Below are 25958 nucleotides of genomic sequence, written 5' to 3' on the forward strand. Positions count from 1 at the left end.
AGGCACCCAGGCATCCCTGTGATCCTGCATTTTTTTTTTTTTTTTAAAGATTTTATTTATTTATTTGACAGAAAGATCAGAAGTAGGCAGAGAGGCAGGCAGAGAGAGAGGGGAGGAAGCAGGCTCCCCGCGGAGCAGAGAGCCCGATGCGGGGCTCATTCCCAGGACTCCGAGATCATGACCCGAGCCGAAGGCAGAGGCCCCAACCCACTGAGCCACCCAGGCGCCCCTGATCCTGCATTTCTAATGAAATTCTAGGTCATGCTGTTGCTAGACCACAGTTTGAGTAGCAGAGAGCTAAGACTATACGTACCTTGAGGTCTTGTGCTGTTAGGTAGAATCCAGTATAGTTTCCCTCCTCACATTTATTAATTCACTTATTGTTTCATTTTTTTCATTTTACCTGCAAGCTGTAAATACCATGTATTTATCAGGCTCTAAACTACTTAATAGGCATACATAGGTGATAAAGCGTGAGTCCTACTTCCTTGAACTAGTTTTTGTCTTGTTTGGTAAACAGAGAAACTAAATTGGTTATGTTGGCCTTGAGTTGGTGGTACATAGTACGGTGCTCAAAGATTAACTAAATGAATGAAGTACTTTTGGGATAGCCAATAGACAGTTCATCTGGACTGTTGATTTTTTTTTTTTTTTTTTTTTTAAGAGAAAGGGGGAGAGAGAGGCTAGGACAGGGAGAGGGGCAGAAGAAGATAGAGAATCTTACCTCACACAGGGCTCAATCGCACAACCCTGAGATCACGACCTGAGCTGAAATCAAGAGTCAGCTGCTTAACTGCCTGAGCCACCCAGATGCCGCATAGCATTAATTCTGGTAACATGACCTACAGTTACATTAAATATGATCACTGCATTTCATTTTTGGCTAGTTGTATTTGTCATCTGCCAAAACCCTTAGGTTCCTTTCTCATGTGAAGAACAGGGCTTTGGATATATTGAATTTGAGGTGACAGAGTTGTATAAAAGCAGAATTGTCCTGTAGGCATTATAAATGTAGCTTTATTTAAAAAAAAAAAAGGTTAATTTGCTATTACTATCTTGAGAGTAGTTACAGACATATAAAGAAAGAAAAGTATTAGAGGGAGCCTTACCTATTTTGTTTTTTTATCATAACCATAGTATTGCGTAGGTGATTTATATATTTGTTTTGCTTTGACAAATACTAAAAATCATGAGGTTTTCTTCCTTCTAATACTGTAAGCATATAATCTGCTATTTCAACAACATAAAAATATATATAAAAACTACATGGTAACAAAATAATAGTGTTTAAATGTTTTTCTTTTATGATACAGTGCAATTGAAGAGGCTTATGTAGAAATGACAACAAAGGGTGCCTAGCTGGCTCAGTCGGTAGATCATGTGACTCTGAGTCTTGGGGTTGTGAGTTCAAGCCCCATGTTTGGTATAGAGATTACTTAAAAATAATAAAGTAAATCTTTAAAAAAAACCCGAAATGACAAAATGATCTATAGTTCTAATAGACTTTCTCATCAACTTTAGTACAATTATTGAAGCTTTACTATGTACCTAATGTTTCTGTACAGTCATCTTTTTTGTTAGCTTAAATGTGTTCATCAGAATCATCCATGGAGCTTTAGAAAGTACACATATCTCAGCTCCACCCCAGAGATTCTGATTAAGTAAATCAAGAACAGGGCTAACACCCATAGTTTCTCAAACCTGTTGACTTTGACTTGACAAATTGACTTAAATAGGCACCCTAGTTGAGAATGTTGTCTGTAAGCAGATGCAAGCTACTTTGCACTTCGCAGCAGCTGATAGCAAGTTTTAAACTAACAGTTTAAAGCTTTCACTTGCATTTAGTTGTTAAACTTAAGGGGAAAGCAGCATATTTGAGTCACAGAAAATAAATCCAAATACAGATGCTCTATTGTTTAAAAGGTAGCTAGGAAAGAAACCTTATAAAATACCCCTTTTGAAAATATTCCATATCTAATTCATGGTGTGCTTGGTTTTATCTTTTTCTCCCTAGTGAGTGGAGTGCCATAGAGAAAGAAATGGGTGATGGACTGCAGAGTGCTGGTCACCATATGGATGTGTAAGTACCTAGAACAGTTAAGGTAAAACCTGGGGTGAAGTCTAGTGGTAAAATGTTAGTGATTCTTCTGTTTTTATCAATTGTGCTGGCTTTTCTATTATACACTGTGGATCCAGATCTGACTTAGACAAGTTTATTTCAGGAATGAAGGTTAATTTAAAAACATTCAAAAATCAAATCAGTCCAGTTCATGTATTAGTAGAATAAAGATCACCTGCATGTTAAGTTCAGTACATGAAGAAAAACATTTCAGCATCCACTCACAATAAAAATGCTCATCAAACCAAGAATAAAAGGAATTTCTTCAGTTTAAAACTTAAAACTAGTATTGTACCTAATAGTGAAATATTAAAAATGAAAACTTAGAGATAATACTGTATTTAATAGTGAAATATTGATGCTTTTTCCAAGGAATAAGGCAAGGTTGTCTGCTCTTACCACTTCCTGTAAACAGTGTACTAGTAAGCCCTACTCAGGCTAGAAAAAAACAAGTAAGAGGCATTAGTCTTAAAAAGGAAGAATTAAAACTATCTTTTTTTGTAGTTAACAGGATCCTTTACATGGAAAATCATAAAGAATCAACCAAAAATATTATAGAACTAACAGCTGAATTTAACAAGGATGCCAAATATAAGATCAGTGTATTAAAAATAAAACTGTTGGGACGCCTGGGTGGCTCAGTGGGTTAAGCTGCTGCCTTTGGCTCAGGTCATGATCTCAGGGTCCTGGGATCGAGCCCTGCATCGAGCCCTGCATTGGGCTCTGCTCAGCAGGAAGCTTGCTTCCCCCATTCTGTCTGCCTGCCTCCCTGCCTACTTGTGATCTGTCTGTCAAATAAAAAAATAAATAAAATCTTTAAAATAAAAAAAATAAAGCGTTTTTATATACTAGCAACAAATTGAAAAGCAATACTTTTTATAATAGCATCAAAACAAAATTTTACAGATTAATAAAGACTTCATATATAAACACTGCTGAGAGAAAATGTTAAAGACCTAAATAAATGGAGAGAATTAATGTATGTCTTTATGGATTAGAAAACTCAGTAGTGTTAATATGTCCATTCTTCCCAAACTGCAGTCCCAGTCAAAATTCTGATAACTTTTTAATGGAAATTGTTACACTAATTCTAAAGCTTACATAGAAATTCAGAGGACCTAGAGTAGCCAAAACAGTCTTGAGAATGAACAAACCTGGAACTTATTACCTGATTTCTTTCTTTCTTTCTTTCTCTTTTAGATTTTTTAAAAAGATTTTTATTTATTTATTTGAGAGAGAGAGAGAGAACATGAGAGGGCAGAAGGTCAAAGGGAGAAGCAGACTCCCCATGGGGCTGGGAGCCCGATGTGGGACTTGATCCTGGAACTCCGGGATCATGACCTGAACTGAAGTCAGTTGCTTAACCAACTGAACCACCCAGGCGCCCCATATTACTTGATTTCAAGACTTACTATAAAGATCCAGTAATTATCAAGATAGGATTTGACACAAAGGTAAAGAGATCAGTGGAACAGAATAAAGTCCAGAAATAGACCAGCATTTAAATAGTACATTTCAAGAAGTGGTTCTGGAATAACTGGTTATCTACATGGAAAAAAATTAACCTTGAGCTATTTCTCATACCTTACATAAAAACTAATGTAATTTGGATCATATACATAAGTATAAAAGCTAAAATTACAGCTTTTAGTAGAATACAAAAGAGAATATCATTGCAAACTTCAAATTAGCAAGGATTTCTTAAAGAGAACATGAAAAAAATTTTTAAATGGTGAATTGTCCTTTATCAAAATTAAATATTTTGCTTATCAGAAGATACTATTATAGGTGGGGAGGAATGTGGGTAGTTAGTGTTAGAGAAGATGAAGGCGTTGTGGTGATAGTGGTTAAAGTTTGCAGAACAGTGTGAATGTACTTAATGCCACTTAACTACATGTAAAAATTATTACAAAGTAAATTCTATGTTTATTTAACACACACACACACACACACACACACACACACAAGATACCATTAAAATATTGAAGAGGCAAGCCAGTGACTAGGAATAAACATTTCCAAGCACAGTATATAAAGAACTCTTACAACTCAGTAATAAAGAGACAAAAAATACTTATTTTAGCTAAATATTTCTTTGGGCCATATTCAAGCTAACTGGCTACTTCCCAACCAATTTGCTTAACCCTAAGAAGTTTTCCTGTATTCTGTTGATTTAGCATTTTCAGGAATTTAGGATTATCCCTTCAGTTGATTTATTTAAAGCATTAAATACAATTAATTTCAGTACTGCTATCTAAAAGTCATTAGCACTTATATTTTCCTACCCAAGGATGGCTATTTATCTGTTCACTGTTTCCTGTCTTCAAGCCACCAACCCTGTGGTTCCTCTCTCTTGTTTCCTTAACATGAACTCTTTGAGAATCACAGATTTATGAATTAAAGGCAGTTTTTCCCACTCTTACCAGTGATTCTCAAGACTTTCTTCAGTCACATAAAAGAAGTTCCATACAAATACAAGTTTGTAATTACAGAATATGTACTTTGCCTGTTTTATAAATCCTTTAAGCACATAGCTTTTTAGTGACTCTTAATGTAGGTTTATTTATTTATTTTTACAACTCCAGTAACTTGTTTTCTTGCCTACATAAAGCAGGTCTGGAGACATAGTATATATTTTTCTTTCTTTCTCATGCCAAGAGGTCAGAATTAATTTGAGAAAAAGGACGCCTATTACACCATACAGAAATAGTACATGACATAACCCACGTCCTTATGGAATTTGTAATATGATTGAAGAAATAAAACCAACACATGACACATTTGATAAAATATAAGTTGTGAATTGTTGATAAAAGATCAGAAGTGGGGGGCACCTAGATTGTAGCTCAGTGGATTAAGTGGCTGACTTTGGCTCAGGTCATGATCTTGGGGTCCTGGGATCAAGCCTTGAGTCGTCTCTGCTCAGCAGGGAGCCTGCTTCTCCCTCTGCCCCTCCCCCTGCTCATGCACACTCTCTGTCTTTCAAATAGATAAATAAATAAAATCTTAAAAAAAAAGATCAGAAGTAGAGTGATGACTAAGGACTGAAGTAGTCTGGGAAGATTTCCCAGTGGTGCTGAGATATATGCTTGTAGGATTTGGAGAAACAGTGTGGAGAGCTGTCAGATTTCTGTACGAGGAAGGACTCAGGTCCAGGAAAGAGAATGGCATGACAGTGAGGAGCTTGACCAGATCAAAGCACAGGTTGCTATTGAGAATTAGTATAAAATAAGGCTTCTAAAGTTTTTTGTAGTCTTAGTCTATTTTTCCTTTTGTAGCTTTTAGGGACACTGTATGTAGTTGCTGCCAGGAACATCTGAGCACCAATTACACTAAAGTCTTATTTTTTCCACAGATTTTGTAGCCCCTTCATAAAATATCTTTGAACAAAAGATATTATAGTCTTCCGGTGCTGCTTAAGCTACCTGTAAGAAGGACCTTTGTTTGTTTGTTTTAATTTCCAAACCATTGCTGGTTGAAACATTTTGGTAAAATTCAGTAAAATTTTCATGGTAATTAAAAATTGCCATGTCTGAATGCTTATTCTCATTTTGTGTACTTACTTTTGTTAGGGGTAGCAAATAGCATTGCTTTTGATCATTAATACTTTGTATCATGATAAAAGTTTATATGCAGTGTTTTTTAAACAGGTATGCATCTTCTATTGATGATATTTTAGAAGATGAAGAACATTATGCAGATCAGTTAAAGGAGTATCTGTTTTATGCAGAAGCGTTGCGGTAAGTATAATAAATGTTCCAGATGTAGCCGTGTGGCTGGCTGGTTACCACTCTTCATATGTTGCCAGAAAGTAAAGATAGTAAGGTGATTTTTAAATGAATTCATCCCCCAAGTATTGAATGAGGTCTCATTGTGTTGCAGAGTGATAGGCATAGACATTTAAGACAAGCTCTGTTCTTGAAACAATATTGATAAAACTTGTCAGTCTCCAACCTCAGGTTTGTTTCGTATGTTGTTCTGCTTTTTTCAGTTTGTAGATTGGATGCAAAATACAGATTGAGTGTATGTAGCCTTGTCACTAGGCAGTATGTTGCCATTTTTATTCTGTAATTCTTTCCACGTCTGCTTTTCTTCTTACTAAGTTTGTGTAAGTTCTTAATATCAGCACTCTGTCTTCTGTTTTTATGGTATCTCTTACAGAGCCAAACAGAATTCTCTGGTGTATAGTTCTATTTAATAAAGAAGAAAGTAGTATACTTTTTCTGTCCAATTTTTAAAAAATTAATCGTTTTCCTGGAATAGGTGGCTTTTGGTCATAGCCACTTTTGGTTATTTTTCCATCATTTTTTTTTTTTCCCCCTAAATATCCCATCACTTTAAAAGCAGTATAAGAATTCTGTTAGGACACCACAGCACCGATTTTCCTTTAGCTCTTCGGTAACTAGTGTGAAAATGTCCACACATTGTTAGCCCTGTTCCTTCTAAGACTTTGAGTCGTCAGGAGTCCAAGGTCACATTACAAAGCAAAAGAAAGTTGCTGAATGCAGTGGAATTCTGCATAGTTCTTAAGCACTGTAGGAAAGATTAATGTATATTGATATGTCCATGGTACATAGTTAAGTAAGATGAGATGTAGAATCACTTGAGGCATAGGCATATGTGTATTTGTAAGTGCCTACCTGTGATCTGGCAGAATATGCACCATCTGTTCATATAGATTTTGTTTGGAAGTTAGGGAAAAGAAAGAATTCGTGAAACTTTTTTTATTTCGTTCATTCCTGTAGTAGAATTTTTTTTTTTTTTAATGCTGTGGATTTTATGATAAAAACTAAGGCATTTTTTTTCTAGGATTTATTTATTTGAAAGAGAGAGAGGGCATGTGTGCAAGCAGGGAGCCAGGGCAGGCAGAAGGAGAAGGAAGAGACTCTCAAGCAGACGCTGAGCACAGAGCTTGACCCCGGGCTCAGTCTCACGACCCTGAAATCATGACCTGAGCCAAAGTCAAGAGTAGGACACTTAGCCAACTTAGCCACCTAGGCATCTCAAAACTAAGACATTTCTGTATAAAAAAGAAAACGTTGAGAGATCTTTTCACAGAATATTCAGTTGGTTTCTAAGATTCCACCATTAGTTTCTGAGTTATACAAAAGATTTTATCGTTTATGTAGTAATGGTGAGTTTATTGAAAAAAAATGTCGCAGATATCTAAAAAGCAGCCCTCTTTTGTTAAGTATATGTAAAATTTTTATGCTTAGGTTCTGCTAGATTTAATTTTTAATATTGGGCTACTACATTTTAAACTTGAAATTCTATCTACACTAGTTCTGAGCCTAGTAAGACATTCTGGATGCTTCCCCTCATCCCCTGAAAAAAATTTTAATATGTTATAAAAGAAGCCACAAAAATTAAATGGCAGCACTTTTTTTCATCCCTAGGGCTGTATGCAGGAAACATGAACTTATGCAGTATGACTTGGAGATGGCTGCTCAGGACTTAGCATCCAAAAAGCAGCAATGTGAGGAACTGGCAACTGGGGTGAGTGTTTCCATTTAGGTCTCTGCATCATTGCCACAAGCCATATAAGGAAGCAGCTGTAGCTATAATATTCAGGATGCCTATAGCTTTTAATAGGGGAATAATTTATGGGCAACTTTATAATTCTTTGGGTTGTGATCTTGATATAAAAAGACATAAGCCATTAAAACATTGTATTTATATGGCATTTTAAGAAATTCTGCCAGGGCACCTGGCTGGCTCAGTCAGTGGGGCATGCAGCTCTTGACCTCAGGGTTGTGAGTTCGAGCCTGACATGGGGTGTACAGATTACTTAAAATAAAATCTTAAAAAAAAAATTCTGCCAACATTGCTCTTTGTAGTAAGTATCTTTTCATTTATGGTAAGTCCAAATGAAAAAAACATTATTCTTTGTGATGAAATAATGACCTTTGTCAGGTTTACTTTTATAAAATATATTAGAGAAATTTTAGTTTACTTTGAAAAGCCTTACCCAGTTAAAATCAACTTTGCTAAGAAGGAGCTTTTGGTATACAGTGAATATTTGTGAAGAAAATTCCATATCTTATTGTATGAACCTTAGACCGTTTTTATAATTTTCCACTGTTTTATAGTTTTCCACTGTCCAGCCATTTTCTTGGAATAAAGTGTAGTGAGAATACACAACCTGGAAATAATGGAACAGTGACAGTGCCACCATTTATCAGCCGCTTCATAGTTAGCAAGTACTTCGGTATGTCTGAAAAGCTGCAGATGTATGTGGGAAAAGACTGTTGGCCACAAAACATGAATACACTAGGCTTGATTTATTTTTAAAACTCGGGAACTTCCCAGGCCATTTTCAGGGAGCAGGGTTCTCTACTCCTCCATGTGAAGGGAAAAGTGTTTCAGTAAACTCTGGAGAGTGAGGAGGTGTTGAAGCTGCGATGTTTGAGGCTTCCCTCCAAGCGAAGGCATCCTATTTTATAGATAGATACCCAAGTTTCAGTGTGTGTTATACAGATTAAAATTTTTTTTTGTTTCTTTGTGTGTGTTTGGTCTATTTCCTTTATTGCCTGTTGAATTTTATCTATTTTTTAATGCCCTAAAGAAATATAAAAAATATGACCTCTGATCTAAAGAAATAACTTGCCTAATACTTCATGTAGAAGTTTTCCATTCGATAAGAAGTTCAGTTAGAATTTTTTTCTTTTTGACTATTCCATATTATTCCAGTGTTAGGAATCATATTAGGAGCCCCTTGGTTATAAGACTTAAGAGGCTTCTGTCTGAGGTACGGGGAAAATGGCAAAAGTTTTTGTTTCTCTCTTTTTTTAAAAGATTTTATTTATTGGGCACCTGGGTGGCTCAGTGGGTTAAAGCCTCTGCCTTCAGCTCGGGTCATGATCCCAGGGTCCTGGGATGGAGCCCCACATCGGGCTCTCTGCTCAGCAGGGAGCCTGCTTCCTCCTCTCTCTCTGCCTGCCTCTGCCTATTTGTGATCTCTATTTGTCAAATAAATAAATAAAATCTTAAAAAAAAAAAAAAAGATTTTATTTATTTATTTGACACAGAGAGCCCAATATGGAGCTCGATCCCAGGACCCTGAGATCATGACCCGAGCCGAGGGCAGCGGCTCAACCCACTGAGCCACCCAGGCGCCCCTTTGTTTCTCTTTTTTTAAAAAATGTTTAATTGTGGTTTAAATATACATAGCAAAATTTGTCAGCTCAACCATTTTTTTAAGCTGGTTTTTTCTCTTTTTAAACTGGGGTTTTTCTCTTTTTCTTTTTCTATTTATTTATGTATATATCTACCTACCCTGGAAGATTTTGTTTTTCAGTAATCTCTACACCTAATGTGAGGCTTGAACTCAAAACCGTGAGATCAAGAGTCACATGCTCTACCCACTGAGCCACCCAGGCATCTGTATTTTTCTTTCTGTGTGTGTGTGGTTTTTTTTTTTTTTTTTAAGTATTTATTTATTTATTTATTTATTTGACAGACAGATCACAAGTAGGCAGAGAAGCAGGCAGAGAGAATGGGGGAAGCAGGCTCCCCACTGAGCAGAGAGCTCGATGCAGGGCTTGATCCCAGAACCCTGAGATCATGACCTGAGCCAAAGGCAGCGGCTTAACCCACTGAGCCACCCAGGCGCCCTGTATTTTTCTTTTTAAAGTCTTATGATTTCAAGCTTACAAAATAGTGGGAAAAAATTAGTACACCTATTGAATTTACACTGATATGAATTAAAAGCAGTTTTACGAGAGCATGGGTTAAAGAATGGTTATACTAGGGATCATCTTAACCATTTTGAAGTGTACGGTTCAGTAGTAGTAAGTACATTCACATCGTTGTGCAGCCAACCTTCAGAACTCTCTTCCTGTTGAAAATTGAAACTCTGTACCATTAAACATCAACTATCAATTTCCCTTCACTCCAGCCCTTGGCAGTCACTGTTCTGCTTTCTGTCTCTATGACTTTGACTGCTCTAGATACTTCACATTAAGTGAAATAATACAATATTTTTCTTGTGACTTGTTTATTTCCACTTAGCATAATGTTCTCAGGTTCATCCTTGTAGTATCATGTGTCAGAATTCCCTTTTTCAGGCCGAATAATAATTCTTTGTACATATGTGCCACATTTTGTGTATCCACTCACCTGTTTTATTTCCTTTTAGACTGTGAGAACGTTTTCTTTGAAGGGAATGACTACCAAGCTCTTTGGTCAAGAAACTCCAGAACAGAGAGAAGCCAGAATAAAGGTGCTAGAAGAACAAATAAATGAAGGAGAACAACAATTAAAGTCTAAAAATCTGGAAGGCAGGTAAAAATGCTGAGATGTGTAACAAAGCTAGACATACGTACTACATGGCAGATTTTTTTTTTATACCTTGTCCCTACCTCATTAACATTCCTGCATTATAGCCTATTCTTCCAGGGCATTATTTTTTAAGATTTTATTTTTTAGTAGTCTCTATACCTAGTGTGGGGCTTGAACTTACAACCCTGAGATCAGGAGTCACAGGCTTCTCTGACCGAGCCAGGCAGGTGCCACCATAATGGTTTTTCTAAACTGTAGAGATTGAGGGGCACCTGGGTGGCTCAGTTAAGTGTCTGTCTCTCGGTTTCGGCTCAAGTCGTGATATTGCAGTTGTGGAATTGAGCCCCGCGTCAGGCTCTGCGCTAGGTGTGGATTCTGCTTCAAATTTTCTGTCCCTCCTTCTGCCCCTCCCCCTATTCATGCACACTTTCCCCCTCTCTCAAATAAATAAATAAATAAATCTTTAAAGAAATAAAATGTAGTGATTGAATTCCTAAGGAATTTGAATGATCGAAAATCATGTTATAGAAACAGTTTTATTATGGGGAAAAGAGTAAGAAGACTTTCAACTTACAATATTAGGTTCCTGCACTTTTCCTAATTTCTGTCCTTTGCACATTCCTTTCACCCTTTCTTCTCCATCACTTGACAAAAGCCTGATGGTTCTTCATTTCCCAGCTGTCATGCTGCTTCCTTTCACTGCTAGCCTTACAGGCTCTCATAGCCCTTGGTTCATGCCACGATAGCATGGCAGTTTTGTTTTGGGTCGTCAGTTCTCTGTGATTGTCCCTGCCTAAATTAAGTGCCTTTCAAAGCCAATGACTGTGTCTTTTTCATCTTTATGTTTTAACATCTTGCATTGGGCTTGGCATGTAATTACTCCATAAATATTTCTGGAAATGCTGCTGTCAAAGTTCTGGCATCGCTTTTTCGCTTATTTTCCTTGCTGTTGTTTTTCATCTGATGATAAGTAGATGAAGGCAGACCAACAGTGTTATCTATCATTGGTGTTGAGGTATTTTTGTTAATTGTTAGAACTGTTTGTACCAAATAAGTAAAAGCAAACTTTTATGAATGGAATTTAAAGAGACAAATGCCTCTCAGAATTTTTAAAACTCTGGTTGTTTAAAGCAAGTGTATAGGGGCGCCTGGGTGGTTCAGTTAAGCATCTGCCTTTGGCTCAAATCATGATCTTGGGGTCCTGGGATTGAGCCCCACATCAGGCTCCCTGCTCAGGGGGAAGCCTGCTTCTCCTTTCTGCCTATAGCTCCCCCTGCTTGTACGTACTCTCTCTCTCTCTCTCTCTGTGTCAAATAAATAAATAAAATCTTGGGAAAAAAAAAAAAACACATGAAGTTATTTTAAAAAAGGGCAAGTATATAATAATTGTGATAAATAATATATGTTGTCAAAAGAGTGTGTGTTTTCTAGTGACCCCAGGAGGACTTCACCTGGCCTCTGTTAGGCTTGTGAGCTGGTTCAGAGAGCCATCCACAGCTGTTTTATAGGAATAATTTAAAGCTGGGATTCTTGTGGCAAGAATATTGATTATTAAAATGTAGACGAATGTATGACTATCTCTCCTGCTTCTCCTAGTATGCTTTTTAGGAAGAAAAAAATAGAATATCTTATACAGATGATAGCTTTTTCCTCCATATAGATAAAAACCAATGCAAATGAGAACTGGTTATTAGAATTTATAATATAGTGAGCTGAATTTGAATAAGAATAATAATGATGACTACACACTTTATTTCAGAGAATTTGTGAAAAATGCTTGGGCTGATATTGAACGCTTCAAAGAACAAAAGAACCATGATTTAAAGGAGGCCCTCATAAGCTATGCAGTCATGCAGATCAGTATGTGCAAAAAGGTAGGTGAAGGTTCAAGTATATTCAGAAGTGCTTGCAAATTTCTTTAAAACTGGTTTCTCTTATTTGGACCAGAGTGTTTATTATTCTAAAGCCCATTGTTCTCCCCTTTCCAGAATGTTTTCCAGTTTCTTTACTTAACTTTGAAAGAGTATTACAACCAGAATGTTAACTATTAAGTCTTCACTCACCTGAAGTTCCAAATTTGTATGCCTCTTTATATCTAGTATTTGAAAATATGTACCAACAACGTTACTTGGATTATATGATGTTCTTGGACAGGGGGTAAGATACTATTCCTAACAGTGATCTATAGTACTGTGATTGGAAGATAGCTTAAACATTGTTTGGGGGAAATGTGGTTATGATATGGTTTGTTGTCACAAGTCTTTCATGTGACTGATATCCATAGTAGAAGATAAGAACATGGAAGCTTATTCTGTTTAAATAAGTGTTTTGACAATGCTGAAATCTTTAAAATGCTATGGTAAGAACAAAATATAAAACATTCCTTCTTTTTTTTTTTTTTAAAGATTTTTTTTATTTATTTGACAGAGATCACAAGTTGGCAGAGAGGCAGGCAGAGAGAGGAGGAAGCAGTCTCCCTGCCAAGCAGAGAGCCTGATGTGGGGCTCGATCCCAGGACCCTGAGATCATGACCTGAGCCGAAGGCAGAGGCTTTAACCCACTGAGCCACCCAGGCGCCCCAAAAACATTCCTTCTTTTTTAGGACCCATGATCTACCTATGTGTCCATTAGTACCAATGCTTTACATAATGTTTAGCTCATCACCATTTACCAAGAGATTTAACATGCATTATCTCTGTAAATCGTATAACAAGAAGATTTCTCACAGTTATAAAGACCTTCTTAGAGGGAAATATCATACTCATATAAACAACTTGTGCTTTAATTCACCCAAAATGTGTATTTTCTAGCTAGACATCATCACTTCCCTAGCTCTTTCCACTTGGTATCACCAGCAGTGGCGTAGAGAGCAAAGACATGTTAAGATGTAAATACCGGACTCTAGCATTAGTCACGTGGGCTCCTTTTGTATTGGGCAAATTCATATTTGTGCCCGAGTTCAAGTGTAAGTTACTTCACATAGTGGATCTCTGAGGTCATTTAAGAGACGTTAAAATCTAGAGTGATCCATCTGCACATGCCCATGGTTGAGTATGATTGCAGCTTGATAGTATGTGTGGGTTTTTTTTTAAGACTTTATTTACTTACTCATTTATTTATTAGAGAGCAAGCAAGCGTCCGAGTGGAAAGGGGAGGAGCAGAGGAAGATAGAGAATCCCTGACTCCATGCTGAGCACAGAGCCTGACACGGGACTCGATCCCATGACCCTGAGATCATGACCTGAGCCCAGATCAGGTGTCAGGGCACCCAAGGACTGAGCCACCCAGGTGCCCTACAGCTTGATAGTGCTTTTATCTGTTGCTCTTCCTGCCAACTCCTGCTGCCTCCCTGCTTCACAGATTGCTTCACATTTAATCTTTTTTCTAATCTTTCTTTTTTTAATCTTGGGAGGTCTGAAAGATAATACAAATTTTTTGAGTTGGTTTTGTTTTATTTTTGTAAAAGACTTATTCATAAACTCCTTGCGATCTTCTGTTTGCTGCTTTTACAAAGTAAAATGCAGACTATATAATGGCTCAAAGGACTTTTCTCCCCCATTTTACCTAGGGTGGGATGGTTGAGGGTGCTGAAAATTAATCTCTGAATAAAAAAGATAACACTGTAGGTGTATTTGGATATACCATTGCATAGCTTGTGTATCTACTCGTGTGTCCTATGATAACTATAGGAAGCCAGTATACGCACATGAGATTAAAAAGATGTGTATTCACCCTGTTTCCCAAGAACAGTACTATAAAGTTTCATCATGTATTTTTTTCTTTAGGTGGAATAGATTTTTATATTTGAAAATCTGCAATGTTCTTTTTTTTTTTATGAACTTAAAATTAAGTAGGAGAAGAGAAGATTAATATTAGTTTTTCTCAGATGGATATGGGTATCTATATTTTGTTTATTTTATTTGAGTATTAACTTTTCAAATATACCATACTTCGTTATAATGTCAGCTATCCAAAGTGGCAATTGCATGTAATCAATGACTAAATTGTAGCAGTAGTAAACCAAAACAAAATACTTACAGGGATGCCTGGGTGGCTCAGTTACTTAAGTGTCTGCCTTTGGCTCAGGTCATGATCCCTGGGTCTTGGGATCAAGTCCCACATCAGGCTCCCTGCTCAGTGGGGAGCCTACTTCTGTCTCGTCTCTGCTGCTCCCTCTGCTTGTGCTTGCTCTGATAAAAAAATAAATAAAATCTTTAAAAATTTACATAAGAAGTATTAATATTAGCACTTAAAAATCAAGGATCACTTTTAAGTGTTTTCTTGGTCAACCTTTTTGGTAGTGAATTTTCTAATTTGTTGAATCAAGAAATACTTGATTAATTTTTAAGCTACTTTATCTTTTTAAATTTTAAGAATTGTCATATGGAAAAAGATGTTCCATGCAAATGGAAATTGGGAAAAAAAGCAAGGGTGGCAATACTTATATCAGACAAAGTAGACAAAACCAACTTTAAAACAAAGACTGTGACAAGAGACAAGGAAGGGCATTACATCATGATAAAGGGAACAGTCCAACAAGAGGATAGGACACTTGTAAATGCTTACCAGACACTGGAACACTGTGAAGTAATATTAACAGATACAAAGGGAGAAATTGATGGTAAGACAACAGTAGTAGGGGATTTTAACACCCCACTTACATCAGTGGGTAGACCATGAAGACAGAAAATGAATAAGGAAACAGTATATTTGAGTGACACTTTAGGCCACATGGCCTTAACAGATACATATAGAATATAACCTCCCAGAGCAACAGAATATACATTCTTTTCGCACATGGAACATCCTCCAGAATAATCACACATTTGGCCACAAAACAAGTCTCAGTAAAATTTAAGAAGACTGGGATGCTTGGGTGGCTCAGTGCTTACGCCTTTGGTTCAGGTCATGATCCCGGGATCCTGGGATCAAGCTGCACATTGAGCTCCTTGCTCCCTCTCCCTCTCCCTCTGCTCCTCCCCCTAGCTTGTGCTGTCTTGCGCACTCTCTCTCACTCTCTCTCTAGAATCCTTTAAAAAAAATTTAAGACTGAGATAGTATCATTTTTCCTGACCACAATTGTATGAGCTAGAAATCAGTCACAAGAAAAAAACTGGAGGGCGCCTGGGTGGCTTAGTTGGTTGAGCTCAGGTCATGATCTTGGAGTCCTGGGATTGAGTCCCACGTCTGGCTCCCAGCTCCACAGGGAGTCTGCTTCTACCTCTAACCTTCTCCCCTCATGCTCTCTCTCACTTTTTCTCTCTGTCTGAAATAAATAAAATCTTCAACCCAAAAAAAAAAAAAAAGGAAAAATGCAAATATGCAGATGCTAATAGCATGCTACCAAACCTCCAGTAAGTCAGTGAGGAAATCAAAGAGGTAATCAGAAAATAACATGGATACAAGTGAAAATGAGAACACAATGGTCCAAAATCTTTGAAATGCAGCAAAAGCAGTTCCAAGAGGGAAATTTATAGTGATAACAGGCTAAACCTCAGGAAACAAGAAAAATGTTAATCTAACCTTGCATTTAAGGGACTAGAAAAAGAACAAAGCCCAAGATTAGTAGAAGGTAGGAATTGAATAAAGATCAGAGCAGAAAAATTAATTATAAAACTAACATACTCTTATTGCAAAAATTATGAAAATCCAGAAGCATATTAGGTAAAAATTCTTTTCCTGTACCAACTCCCTTTTGAAACCTCACCACTGTTACAGACTTCATGTGTATCCTTCCAGATGTTGTTGTACATTTACAGTCATTTAGAAAATACACACTTCCCTCTTCCCCACAAAAACAGGACTGTTACATGCTCTGTGGTGTCGTTTTCATTTGCCCATTTGATGTCTCACGGAGATCTTCCTAGAGCAGTGCATTAGATCTCTTACCCTTTCTGACAACAAATACTCTCATCAGATACTACTTTTCCAGCCAGTTGGAGGTATTTTAAAGGATTTTTTAAAAATTTGCTTTTCGTATTTCATCAGGAGGAGAAAAACAAAAGATTCTTGGTTTTTTCTTGTGTTTGAAGCCTTGATAACTTGGTAAATATTGACATGCTTTAAGTATTAAAATATTGCTTCTTCATGAATTAGCAGTTATTTGAGAATACGTATCTTGTTTGCTGAAAGCAAAAAACCTTTGTTTCTACCACTTTGTTAGATTTTAAAAGTTTTATTTTTATATACATGCATTTTTGTTTAAGCATATTAAGTATATTATATTAACTTTGTGCTAAATAGCGTGTTAGAACCACTGAGAAGAATTTGATAATTTAGCCTGTTACTGGTTTTTATCAAAACATTAGTTGTTAGACTAATAATTTAATAAGCCATTAATTTTTTAAAAAATTCTGTTAATTTTTATTTAGTTGCTAAACTAATAAGGTTTTTTTCCTTTTGTTTTAAGTATTACATAGAAAAACTGCCTGAAAACTTGTTTGGTTTACAAATAGAAATGATGCAGTCATGTGATATGAGTAAATGAGTTTATGAAAAACTCAGTTTTCTAAAACTCAGTTTTCTAAAAAGAGAAGTTGTAGTAGCTCTTTCCCCATCTTGAAGATAGGCTATGCAGATAATTCTTTTTCTTTTCTCAGAAGTGTTAGACATTCACTTCTATTAACCATCGCCAGAAGTAGTGTCATATTTGCTGGACTTTTTAGTTGTTCCAGAAAGTGAAATTTAGCATACTAGTAAGCCAGATACTTTGGCTTTCAGAATCCTTCCAAAATCACATTTTAAAGTCTTCTTTTCTTTTCTTTGTGTTTTGTTTTGTTTTGTTTTAGGGAATTCAAGTTTGGACCAATGCTAAGGAATGCTTTAGCAAGATGTAATCTTGTGAAATGAATTTCTCTTCAATCAAAGTGCCCCAGAACAGAAGCACAAGTAAATAAAAAAAAAAAAACTTAAGTTGCTACCCAGTATACACAAAAATATATATAAGTTGAGTCAATTCAACTTTCTTTAATTTGATTGTAGTTGTGTTTATACAGCACAAAAAGGATGTATTTTAATGAATCTTAAATATTATAAATTTAAGGTTTTGGGGACTGGTGCTGATTCCAAAAAGTTAATTTGATAATATATACTAATAGATCATTTGTCAGGCTTCTGAACCAATGACTGAATGTTAAAATGTTAGGTAATTTGTTTGTTTCAATGCCAATTGTTTCCAACCTGTTTATGTAGGGAGTTTTTTCCTTATAATAAATTCCTGTCTTTACTTGGTAAGACCCACTAATCTGTTATAGGGGGTTATTTTTTCTTGCCTTATATTGAGCTGTTTGGTTTGACAAAGCTCAGCAAAAACTGAGTGTGAAATTTTAAGATTTTCTTCCACATTCATTGATTCCCCCTCTAATATTTGCATACACTAGAAAATGCCTTCAGTTTGTGTTTTGCCACAATTTTGATACTGGTCAGAAATTTTATACTGCCAACAAAGAAGATTCAACTTCTTCGATATATAGTGGAACACATTGTTATGATCCAGGAATTGCTATATAGAAAGTTTTAATTGAATATGTTACATATAAGCACTAAATTCTTCTCTGATAATTCTTAACCTCAGTGATGAGCCTAAATTTACTCTGCTTGGCTCTCTACACATGGCATTTCAGGGTACAAGATGTAGCATTTCAATGTATGAGATATATGTAGTAAACATACGTGTTAGTATCTTCATTATTAACATCCTTCTTTTCTATTGCTTGGCTGTAATTTTTGTAAAGATAAATTATATTGTTTCCGTGCGTGTGTGTGTGTTTGTGTGTTCGTGGTATATGTTCAGAAGCCAAGCACCCTCATTTTGCTAGCTTTGCAGTATTTTAAATGTGTTCTCATTATTACTAATTACATGAAAAAAATCCCCAGTACTGTTCAGCATTTGACTTTTTTACATGTTTAAAATGTTGCTGGATTTTTGTGCTGTTTGCCAAACTTATACAATAAATAAAGTATTGTGCTGATTTTCATATAATTTTTGTTACTTTAACAAAGTTACCTATACATATTAGTATCTGATGCCCTGTGAGAAAATAATAATACGTGCTATATTGTGTTTTGAAGTGTTTAATTGTTTAATTTTACCAAAATGTTGGGTTTTTCAAAAAATAAGATGCTGAAATCAGATAAAATTTTTTATTTTTTTAAAAAATATTGCTAGAAGCAAAGATCATCTTTATAGGTACTTATTTCGTTCCACTGAATTATATCATCTCTTGACTCAAGAAATAGCTTTTCATTTGGCATTTAAAAATCAAAACCTTCTCTCCAAAACTAACTTTAAACTAAATGTAAAATGTAGTATTTTTTTTTCTACTAGCTGTTTTAGTTTGAGAAGGCCATAGTTACCTATGTTTTAAAAGATTAATTAGGAAAAATATTTTTCTAAATCATGCAAATACTCACTTGGTTAGATGTATATTTAGGAATATCTTGACTTGAGTTGACTTTTTAAAAAGTTTCACTTGGTAGCTCAAATCATTCCTTTAAAAAAAAAAAAACAAAAACAAACTCTTGAACTTGTTTTTTGTTTTAAGTAGGCTCCATGCCCAATGTGGGGCTTGAACTCATGACCCTGAGATTAAGAGTTTGCATGCTCTACTAACTGAGCATGCAGGCACCCACCCCCTCAAAAAAACAAAACAAAAAACTTTCTTAAAGACGTTTTATGATGGAAATTATTTTTCGTACTATCCAGAATAAGTATAAAGAAAATAAGTGCAATAACCCTTTTCAAAACTGTTTAAAAATCAGAATGCTAAAATGAATTATTAAAGAGGAGTGGGGTTTAAATCTGCAAAGCTAAATATAAAAATACAAGGAATGACTGAAGAAAAATGACTCATTACATTAATGTAAATAGTAACAGAGGAAGATTTCATCTTGACAGTGTACTAGTGATGCAGTTGGTATAGTCAAAGCATTAAAATTAACTGAAGTCATACTTAACCTTCATTTACATCCAAAACTTGAGTATGTCTGAATGAGTCACTGGTAATTACAACATAGCATCCAAAACAGGAACTGTGGGTTCTTAAAATTCAAGCGTCTTTAGAATAAACACACACCCAGCTTGGACTGGAATGAAAAACCAAGAGTTATGTAACGGGAATGCTAGGCTTTTTATATCCTTATAATCCTTCTTTAGATTTATATGCATACTCTCCCCCTGGGTAGAATTTACTGATTTCTCAAAGAAAGTTTTCCCTAAAAAAAAAAGATTTGGAAATTTCTTTCAAGGGTGAGTAACCCAGAGAAATAAAATAATAAAAGATCAAATCAGTAGAGTTATACTTGCTTCCTAAATTATATAGCTTTAAATACCTATATATTTGAAAGGAAGGAATAAGCTATTGAAAAAATGAGCAAATTAAATCCAAAGTAAGTAGAAGAAAGGAAGAGCAAAATTAATGGTACTGAAAATAGGATTATAAAGGCAAAAGTTGGTTGTTTAAAAAGACTAATAAAATTAAACCTCTAGCAAACCTGGATGGAAAAACAAAAAGTATTAATTATTTCTATCAAGAATGAGGTGAGAAATGTTATTATAGATCTTATAGACATTACAAGAATAATAACCAATATTATGGGCAACTTTAAACCAATAAATTAGACGAAGTCAACAAATTCCGTTAAAAATATAGCTTACTAAAACTGATACAAGATGAAATAGAAAATCTCAGTAACCTTATACCAAAGAAATTTAGTATCAAAAATACTCCTACAAAAGAAAACTCCCATATTTTGATTGCCTTACTAATGAGTTGTATCAAACAAACATTTAAGGGAGAAAAAGCTTTAACTCTATACAGACTTACAGAAAATAGGGAAAAGGGAATACTTCCTTCCCATTTTTTTTTCTTTTTTTTTTTTTTCTTAATGAGAACAGTATTACCCACAGGTACCCAAACTGGCCAAAGACCTTTTCAAGAAAAGAAAGTGATGTATCAATATACATCATAAACATAGATGAAGAAATTGTTAAACCATTAGATGATTGGACCCAGCAATATGTAAAGAGCATAGTATGTCATGATCCAGTAGTGTTATCGCAGAATGCAAGGTTGGTTCAACATTAAAAGTCAATTCCTATAATCTATCATATTAGCAGAATCTAAGGAAGTACCTTATGATCATTTTGATACATATAAAAAAAGATGCAACATTGATTTATGATTTAAAACTCAGCAAATTAGGAATAGAGGGAAACGTACTCTGATAAAGGGCATCTGTGGAAAAGCTACAGCTAACATACATAACATTCAGAAAGTCAAATCCATCACAGGACAGCTGCCTACCAGATAGTATATGTCCCCATTTCTCCCTCTCCCACCATTGCTAACATTTGGCAGGCTTTCACCCCAACCTTCCTGCAACTGTTCCCATCCCCTGTTGATTCCTGTGCTCATTGCTGAGGCTTTTTCTCAATAATCATTGAACTCTGAAGCTCGTGGATGCCCTAAAGTGAAGCTCAGAGAGCATGTTCACTAGGTGAGCAGTCCCCCAAGTGGAGAAGGTTTAGGAAATCTATTGATTCAGGAGATAGTTATAAAATTCACCCCCGGATGAAGGTGGAACTAGTTGATTCAGAAGCATAAAGTCCAAATGAATAAAACATTCCTTTTATGTAACTGTGTGCTAGAAGCACCATTCAGCAGAAAACAAGGAGAAACTCCTAAATATTCAGTTGCTGAGTTCTTGATTTCAGAGGCTATAGATTAACACGCTTCAAATGCTTACTGCTAGAGCCGAAACTGAGGCACAGCGCAGTGACATGACTTGCCCAAGGTCCCGCAGCTAGTAACTGGTAGAGCCAGAGTTTGGACCCAAATAGCACGGATCCAGAGCCTGTACTTTTTCAGGCTTTTGTTTTTTTCCTCCCCCTTTAGAGGAGCAGGGGGCTTTAGGTGTTAAGATACCTAGAGGAGACAGACCCATGAGGGTGGGGAAGGGATGGGAAAGGTAACGTTCTTGATGCTCAAACTGCAAGATACTTGACAAGAAAATGTCTTAGATACTACCAGGAATGGGAGAGGAGGAGGATACAGAGTGAGGCTGTCTGTGGGGAAATGCCAGACCAGTTCTCCAATTTGAATTGTGTGCTTGTGACCTGCCTGGGGATCTAGTTAAAATGCAGATTCCTGATTCAGTAGTTTGGAGTGGAGCCTCAGTCTGCATTTCTAACAAGCTCCCAGCTAATGCCAGTGCTACTGGTCAGACTTTGAGTAGCGAGATGTTAAAGAAATATATATATATATATAGGCATAAAATGTGAAATATCTCTAGCTATAAGCTAATGCCCTGGTCAAACCAAGACCCACTGAGAAACAATTATTTAGCAAATACAGAAAAATTAGCAGTTACTCAAAAGAAAAAAAGAATTAAGTAACACTGATTTCTTAGTTCAGTTCCAAGTTTACAAGTTTATTACCTTTTTAAGATACTTTACATTTATTTATTTATTTTATTATTATTTTTTAAAGATTTTATTTATTTGACACAGAGAGAGATCACAAGTAGGCAGAGAGGCTGGCAGAGGGAGAGGGGAGGAAACAGGCTCCCCGCAGAGCAGAAAGCCCAATGCGGGGCTTGATCCCAGGACCCTGGGGCTCGATCCCAGGACCCCGGGACCACAACCCGAGCTGAAGGCAGAGGCTTTAACCCACTGAGCCACCCAGGCGCCTACTTTACATTTTTTAAAAGATTTTATTTATTTGAGAAAGAGTGCTTGAGAGAGCAAAAGCAGGGGGAAGGGCAGAAGCGGGATGGGGGGCGGTTGGGGGGGGAGCAGACCCCCCACGGAGCAGGGAGCCAAAGGAGGGCCTCTATCCCAGGACCCCAGGATCTTGACCTGAGCCAAAGGCAGACACTTAACCGATTGAGCCACCCAGGCACCCCCAAGTTTACAAGTTTAAAATATGTGAAGCCTTAATGATAAAGATGAGTAGATGGGTAATTATGATAAAAATGTAAGACTAAAATTCAATAATAAGGTAATAGCAAAGGTAGTATTAATGAGGCTTTCATCAAATATTGTGGAAGATGTCAAATACAGTCACAAGTTTATCTTTGTGCCTTCTCAAAATTCCTCTAAAATGACGGGAATTTTTTGTTTGTTTTCATTGTTTGTTTTAAAGTACCTTTCAAGGCAAGGAAGAAAATACAACTGCGTACAATAAATGTGCACAGAATTTTATAAGATAAAAAGATGGAGGAGATGCTAAATGACTTAGTAAAACGGTGGCCGCTGAAACTTACACGCCAGTGACCAGGGCTATTAATGAGAAGCAAGCTACTTTACACTACTGAATCTCACAAAGACTCAGGAATTAGAGAAAACAGCATACTGGTAAGAAGGAATAGTGTGAGGTTAAAAAAGGTGGGGAAAGGATTGGTTGAAAGTCTGTACCAGGAGCAATTCGATTATATGTGGAATCTAAAAAACAAAGCAAACGAATAAACAGCAGAAACAGACCCGTATATATAGCCAACCGATGGTTGTCAGAGAAGTGAGTGGGGTGATGGGCAAGGTGGGTGAAGGAGAGTGGGAGATATGGGCTTCCAGTTATGGAATAAAACAGCATTTATATGCTTAGGTCCCAGCCCTTTCTGCATATGCTCAAGAGACCACCGCTGTGCATTACTGTGAAATTTCACATTAGTAAAATGTTTGAGGTAATGTTAATATACAAAGAATGGCCATCAGAATACCATCGGGCTTCTCAAGAGAAAAATTTATTGGACTCCAGAAAAGAATAGAGTGGTACCTTCAGAATTTTGAAGAAAAATGATAGCCAACATGATGGCCATATTATCCATCAAGTGTGAGGCAGAGCAAAGGCATTTTTGAATGTGCAGTCTCAAAAAATTCCCTTCCTAGGCACCCTTTCTCAAGAAGCTCCTGGGGGATGTGCTTCACTAAAACAGGAACATAGACCAAAAATCAGAAAGCCATGGGATATAGAAAAGAGGAGATCTAACGTGAAAGATGAAAGGTACGCCCAGGATATGGTGAAAAGGAATCCCAGAAAGGACCGTCCGGAGTGGAGTCAGAGTTGAGGGACTCCAGGAGGAAGATCACCTGGAAAAAAGCTGGAATTACAGGCTGAGGTACAGATTCCGCAAAAGTGGAATACGTTTGTAAAATAACGTTTGTCAACTTGGAGGCCATTGCAGTAGGGTGATGTAGCCATAGAAAGAAAATTAAGCAACAGAGACACAAGGCTATTAAAATACTCTGGAGAAAGGGAGATGTTTTGCACGAAGAGAATCAGACTTTACTACATGGCTCTGCAGTTTAAAATGGATACTGGGCACGGGTGGCTCAGTCGGTGAAGCATCTGACTCTTGATTTCAGCTCAGGTCATGATCTCAGGGTGGTGAGATCAAGCCCCGTGTTGGATTCTGTGCTGAACAGGGAGCCTGCTTAAGATTCCCTCCCTTCTCTCTCCCCCTCCTCCCCCCTTGCACCCACTCTCTCTCTAAAAAACTAAATAAAATGTGAAAATATATTTCCCTAACTATAATAATGGAAACATGACAGTCAGCTCATCCAAACATGGTGCCACTACCTCAGGCAAAATGGCCCAACGGGAACTTAACAAAATTGGTACGGGTACTAGACAGTGGGACACAATGAACATGAATGGAGGTGTGGGTAAGGAAAGTACCAAGGGCACACAACTCACCAAAGGTGGCTCCCAAGGCAATTGCAGCTAAAGAAAGGAGATTCAACAAATACTAAGAATTAGGTTATCAGCAAAATGTGGCTCCGGCGGGCCAGGAGGAAAGGACAGTGTCCACACCTGCCCCACTCCGCTGATCAGTAGGTAATTACGTACACCTGTGGTTTTTCCTAACCACAGTGAGGTACACTGCCTGCCTGTCAGGAACGTGCCAGGTGCAGGCAGGAGGCAACAGCTTGGTCACAATACGTGTAATAAAAATGTAAAGCGAATTCCTTCTTCTACTATTTAGCAGAAGTAGAGAAAAAGGTAGAGAATAGGTTTTTTTGTTGTTTTTTTTTTTAAGATTTATTTATTTTAGAGAGCATGGGTGAGCTGGGAGAGGAGAAGAGAGAGAATCTCAAGCAGACACCCTGCCAAGCATGGAGCCTGAAGTGGGGCTCGATCCCACGACCCCAAGATCATGACTTGAACCAAAATCAGGAGTGAGATGCTTACCCAGCTAAGCCATCCAGGTGTCCCAAGGTAGAGAGTAGTTTTCAACAGCAAGCACGTAAAGGCAAAGGCAAGCCAAATAGTGTTCCCTCTTCCTCACCCAGGGAAGTAAAAGAGGTCAAATTAAAGGGTCACAGTATTAAAATCAAAGACTCCATAGTATTGTAAACATATATGGTAAAAGACATATCAGAGTCTCTTTTAGACTGTGAAATCTGTACTTGACATTTCCAAAGAGCATTAAAAATTTCTTAAATTAATATATGAAGCTGGTAGGGACACCTGGGTGGCTCCGTTGGTTAAGTGTCTGCCTTCAGCTCGGGTCATGTTCCTAGAGTCCTGGGATCGAGTCCCACGTCAGGCTCCCTGCTCAGCGGGGAGCCTGCTTCTCCCTCTGCCTGCTGCTCCCCATATTTGTGTGCTCTCTCTCTGACCAATAAATAAATAAGTAAAATATGAAGGTGGTAAAAAAAAAAAATTTCCAAATAGTGCTAGAGGCCCACACATGAAAAACTGTGTCCTTCCCCTCTCATTCCCCACCTTTCTATCTCCCTGTTTTTCTCCACAGAGGAAACCACCACTGTGGTTCCCGTGTGTCCTTCTAGAACTAGACTTTTACATGTGTATACATCTCTCCACACTCAGAAATGAGAGCTTACTGTTTAACCTCAAAGATTGCACCATGTCAGTACACGCGCCTCAGTCTCTTTTTGGCCGTGTGGTATTCCATATAGACCATAGTTTATGGTTTGAAGGATCCTTCTCGAAACTGAGCCCCCAGAACCACGTATGGCTCTCTGGAAGTCAGCCCAGCATCAGCAGGGCACAAGAAGTCGGCTCATGGCCAGTGATTAGGCACCAACCACACCCTCCCATCAGCAAGCTGAAGACCCTTAGGTGAACCAGAGATCTTCATCGCTTCCCTTACACCCCTAAAAATTCCCCAGAACCAAATCTACATTTTATCATATAATTTGCTTTTTCTTGACTCACACACACACACACCCCTATATAAAATACATATAAATATACATATGAAGAGAGAGATTGCAGTGTTCCACCTCTAGATCTGTCTGTAGGTAGATCTATAGGTATAGACACACACACACACACAGAGGTACTGAGGACTGGCTTCTCAGTAGGACTTATTAGCATATCAAAAACGTTGGTTCAGCTTGAAGGAAACACTGGTGTCCCCCTCATCCTGCTGTGTTGGTTAGTGGGGGGTGACTGAAGAATTGTCCTATTGCTCCAGGTCCTGGCGGCAGCCCTTGTGACATCTCATTTCTGGTCCACGGCTCAGCAAAGGCTCAGGGCTTCCCACGTCGGCTTCCTTCCATCTCACAGCAGCCCAAAGTCAATGGAAGGGATGA

The 25958-nt window shown here is 37.2% G+C and overlaps 1 protein-coding gene across 1 annotated transcript in view; it reads left to right on the forward strand.

Annotated features, from left to right (window-relative positions):
- The window catches only part of SNX4 (sorting nexin 4), a 64379-nt gene extending 46538 nt beyond the window's left edge, over nucleotides 1-17841 (forward strand). The window contains exons 9-14 of the mRNA XM_032869438.1: nucleotides 2015-2080; nucleotides 5770-5859; nucleotides 7516-7615; nucleotides 10257-10402; nucleotides 12159-12273; nucleotides 17188-17841. Of these exons, the coding sequence (XP_032725329.1) occupies nucleotides 2015-2080; nucleotides 5770-5859; nucleotides 7516-7615; nucleotides 10257-10402; nucleotides 12159-12273; nucleotides 17188-17235 (565 nt within the window). The 3' untranslated portion in view covers nucleotides 17236-17841. The remainder of the gene's footprint in view (nucleotides 1-2014; nucleotides 2081-5769; nucleotides 5860-7515; nucleotides 7616-10256; nucleotides 10403-12158; nucleotides 12274-17187) is intronic.
- Nucleotides 17842-25958: the final 8117 nt, after the last annotated feature.

Source organism: Lontra canadensis, unplaced genomic scaffold, assembly GCF_010015895.1.
Source record: "Lontra canadensis isolate GAN:19392208 unplaced genomic scaffold, GSC_riverotter_1.0 scaffold38, whole genome shotgun sequence".
NCBI lineage: Eukaryota > Metazoa > Chordata > Mammalia > Carnivora > Mustelidae > Lontra > Lontra canadensis.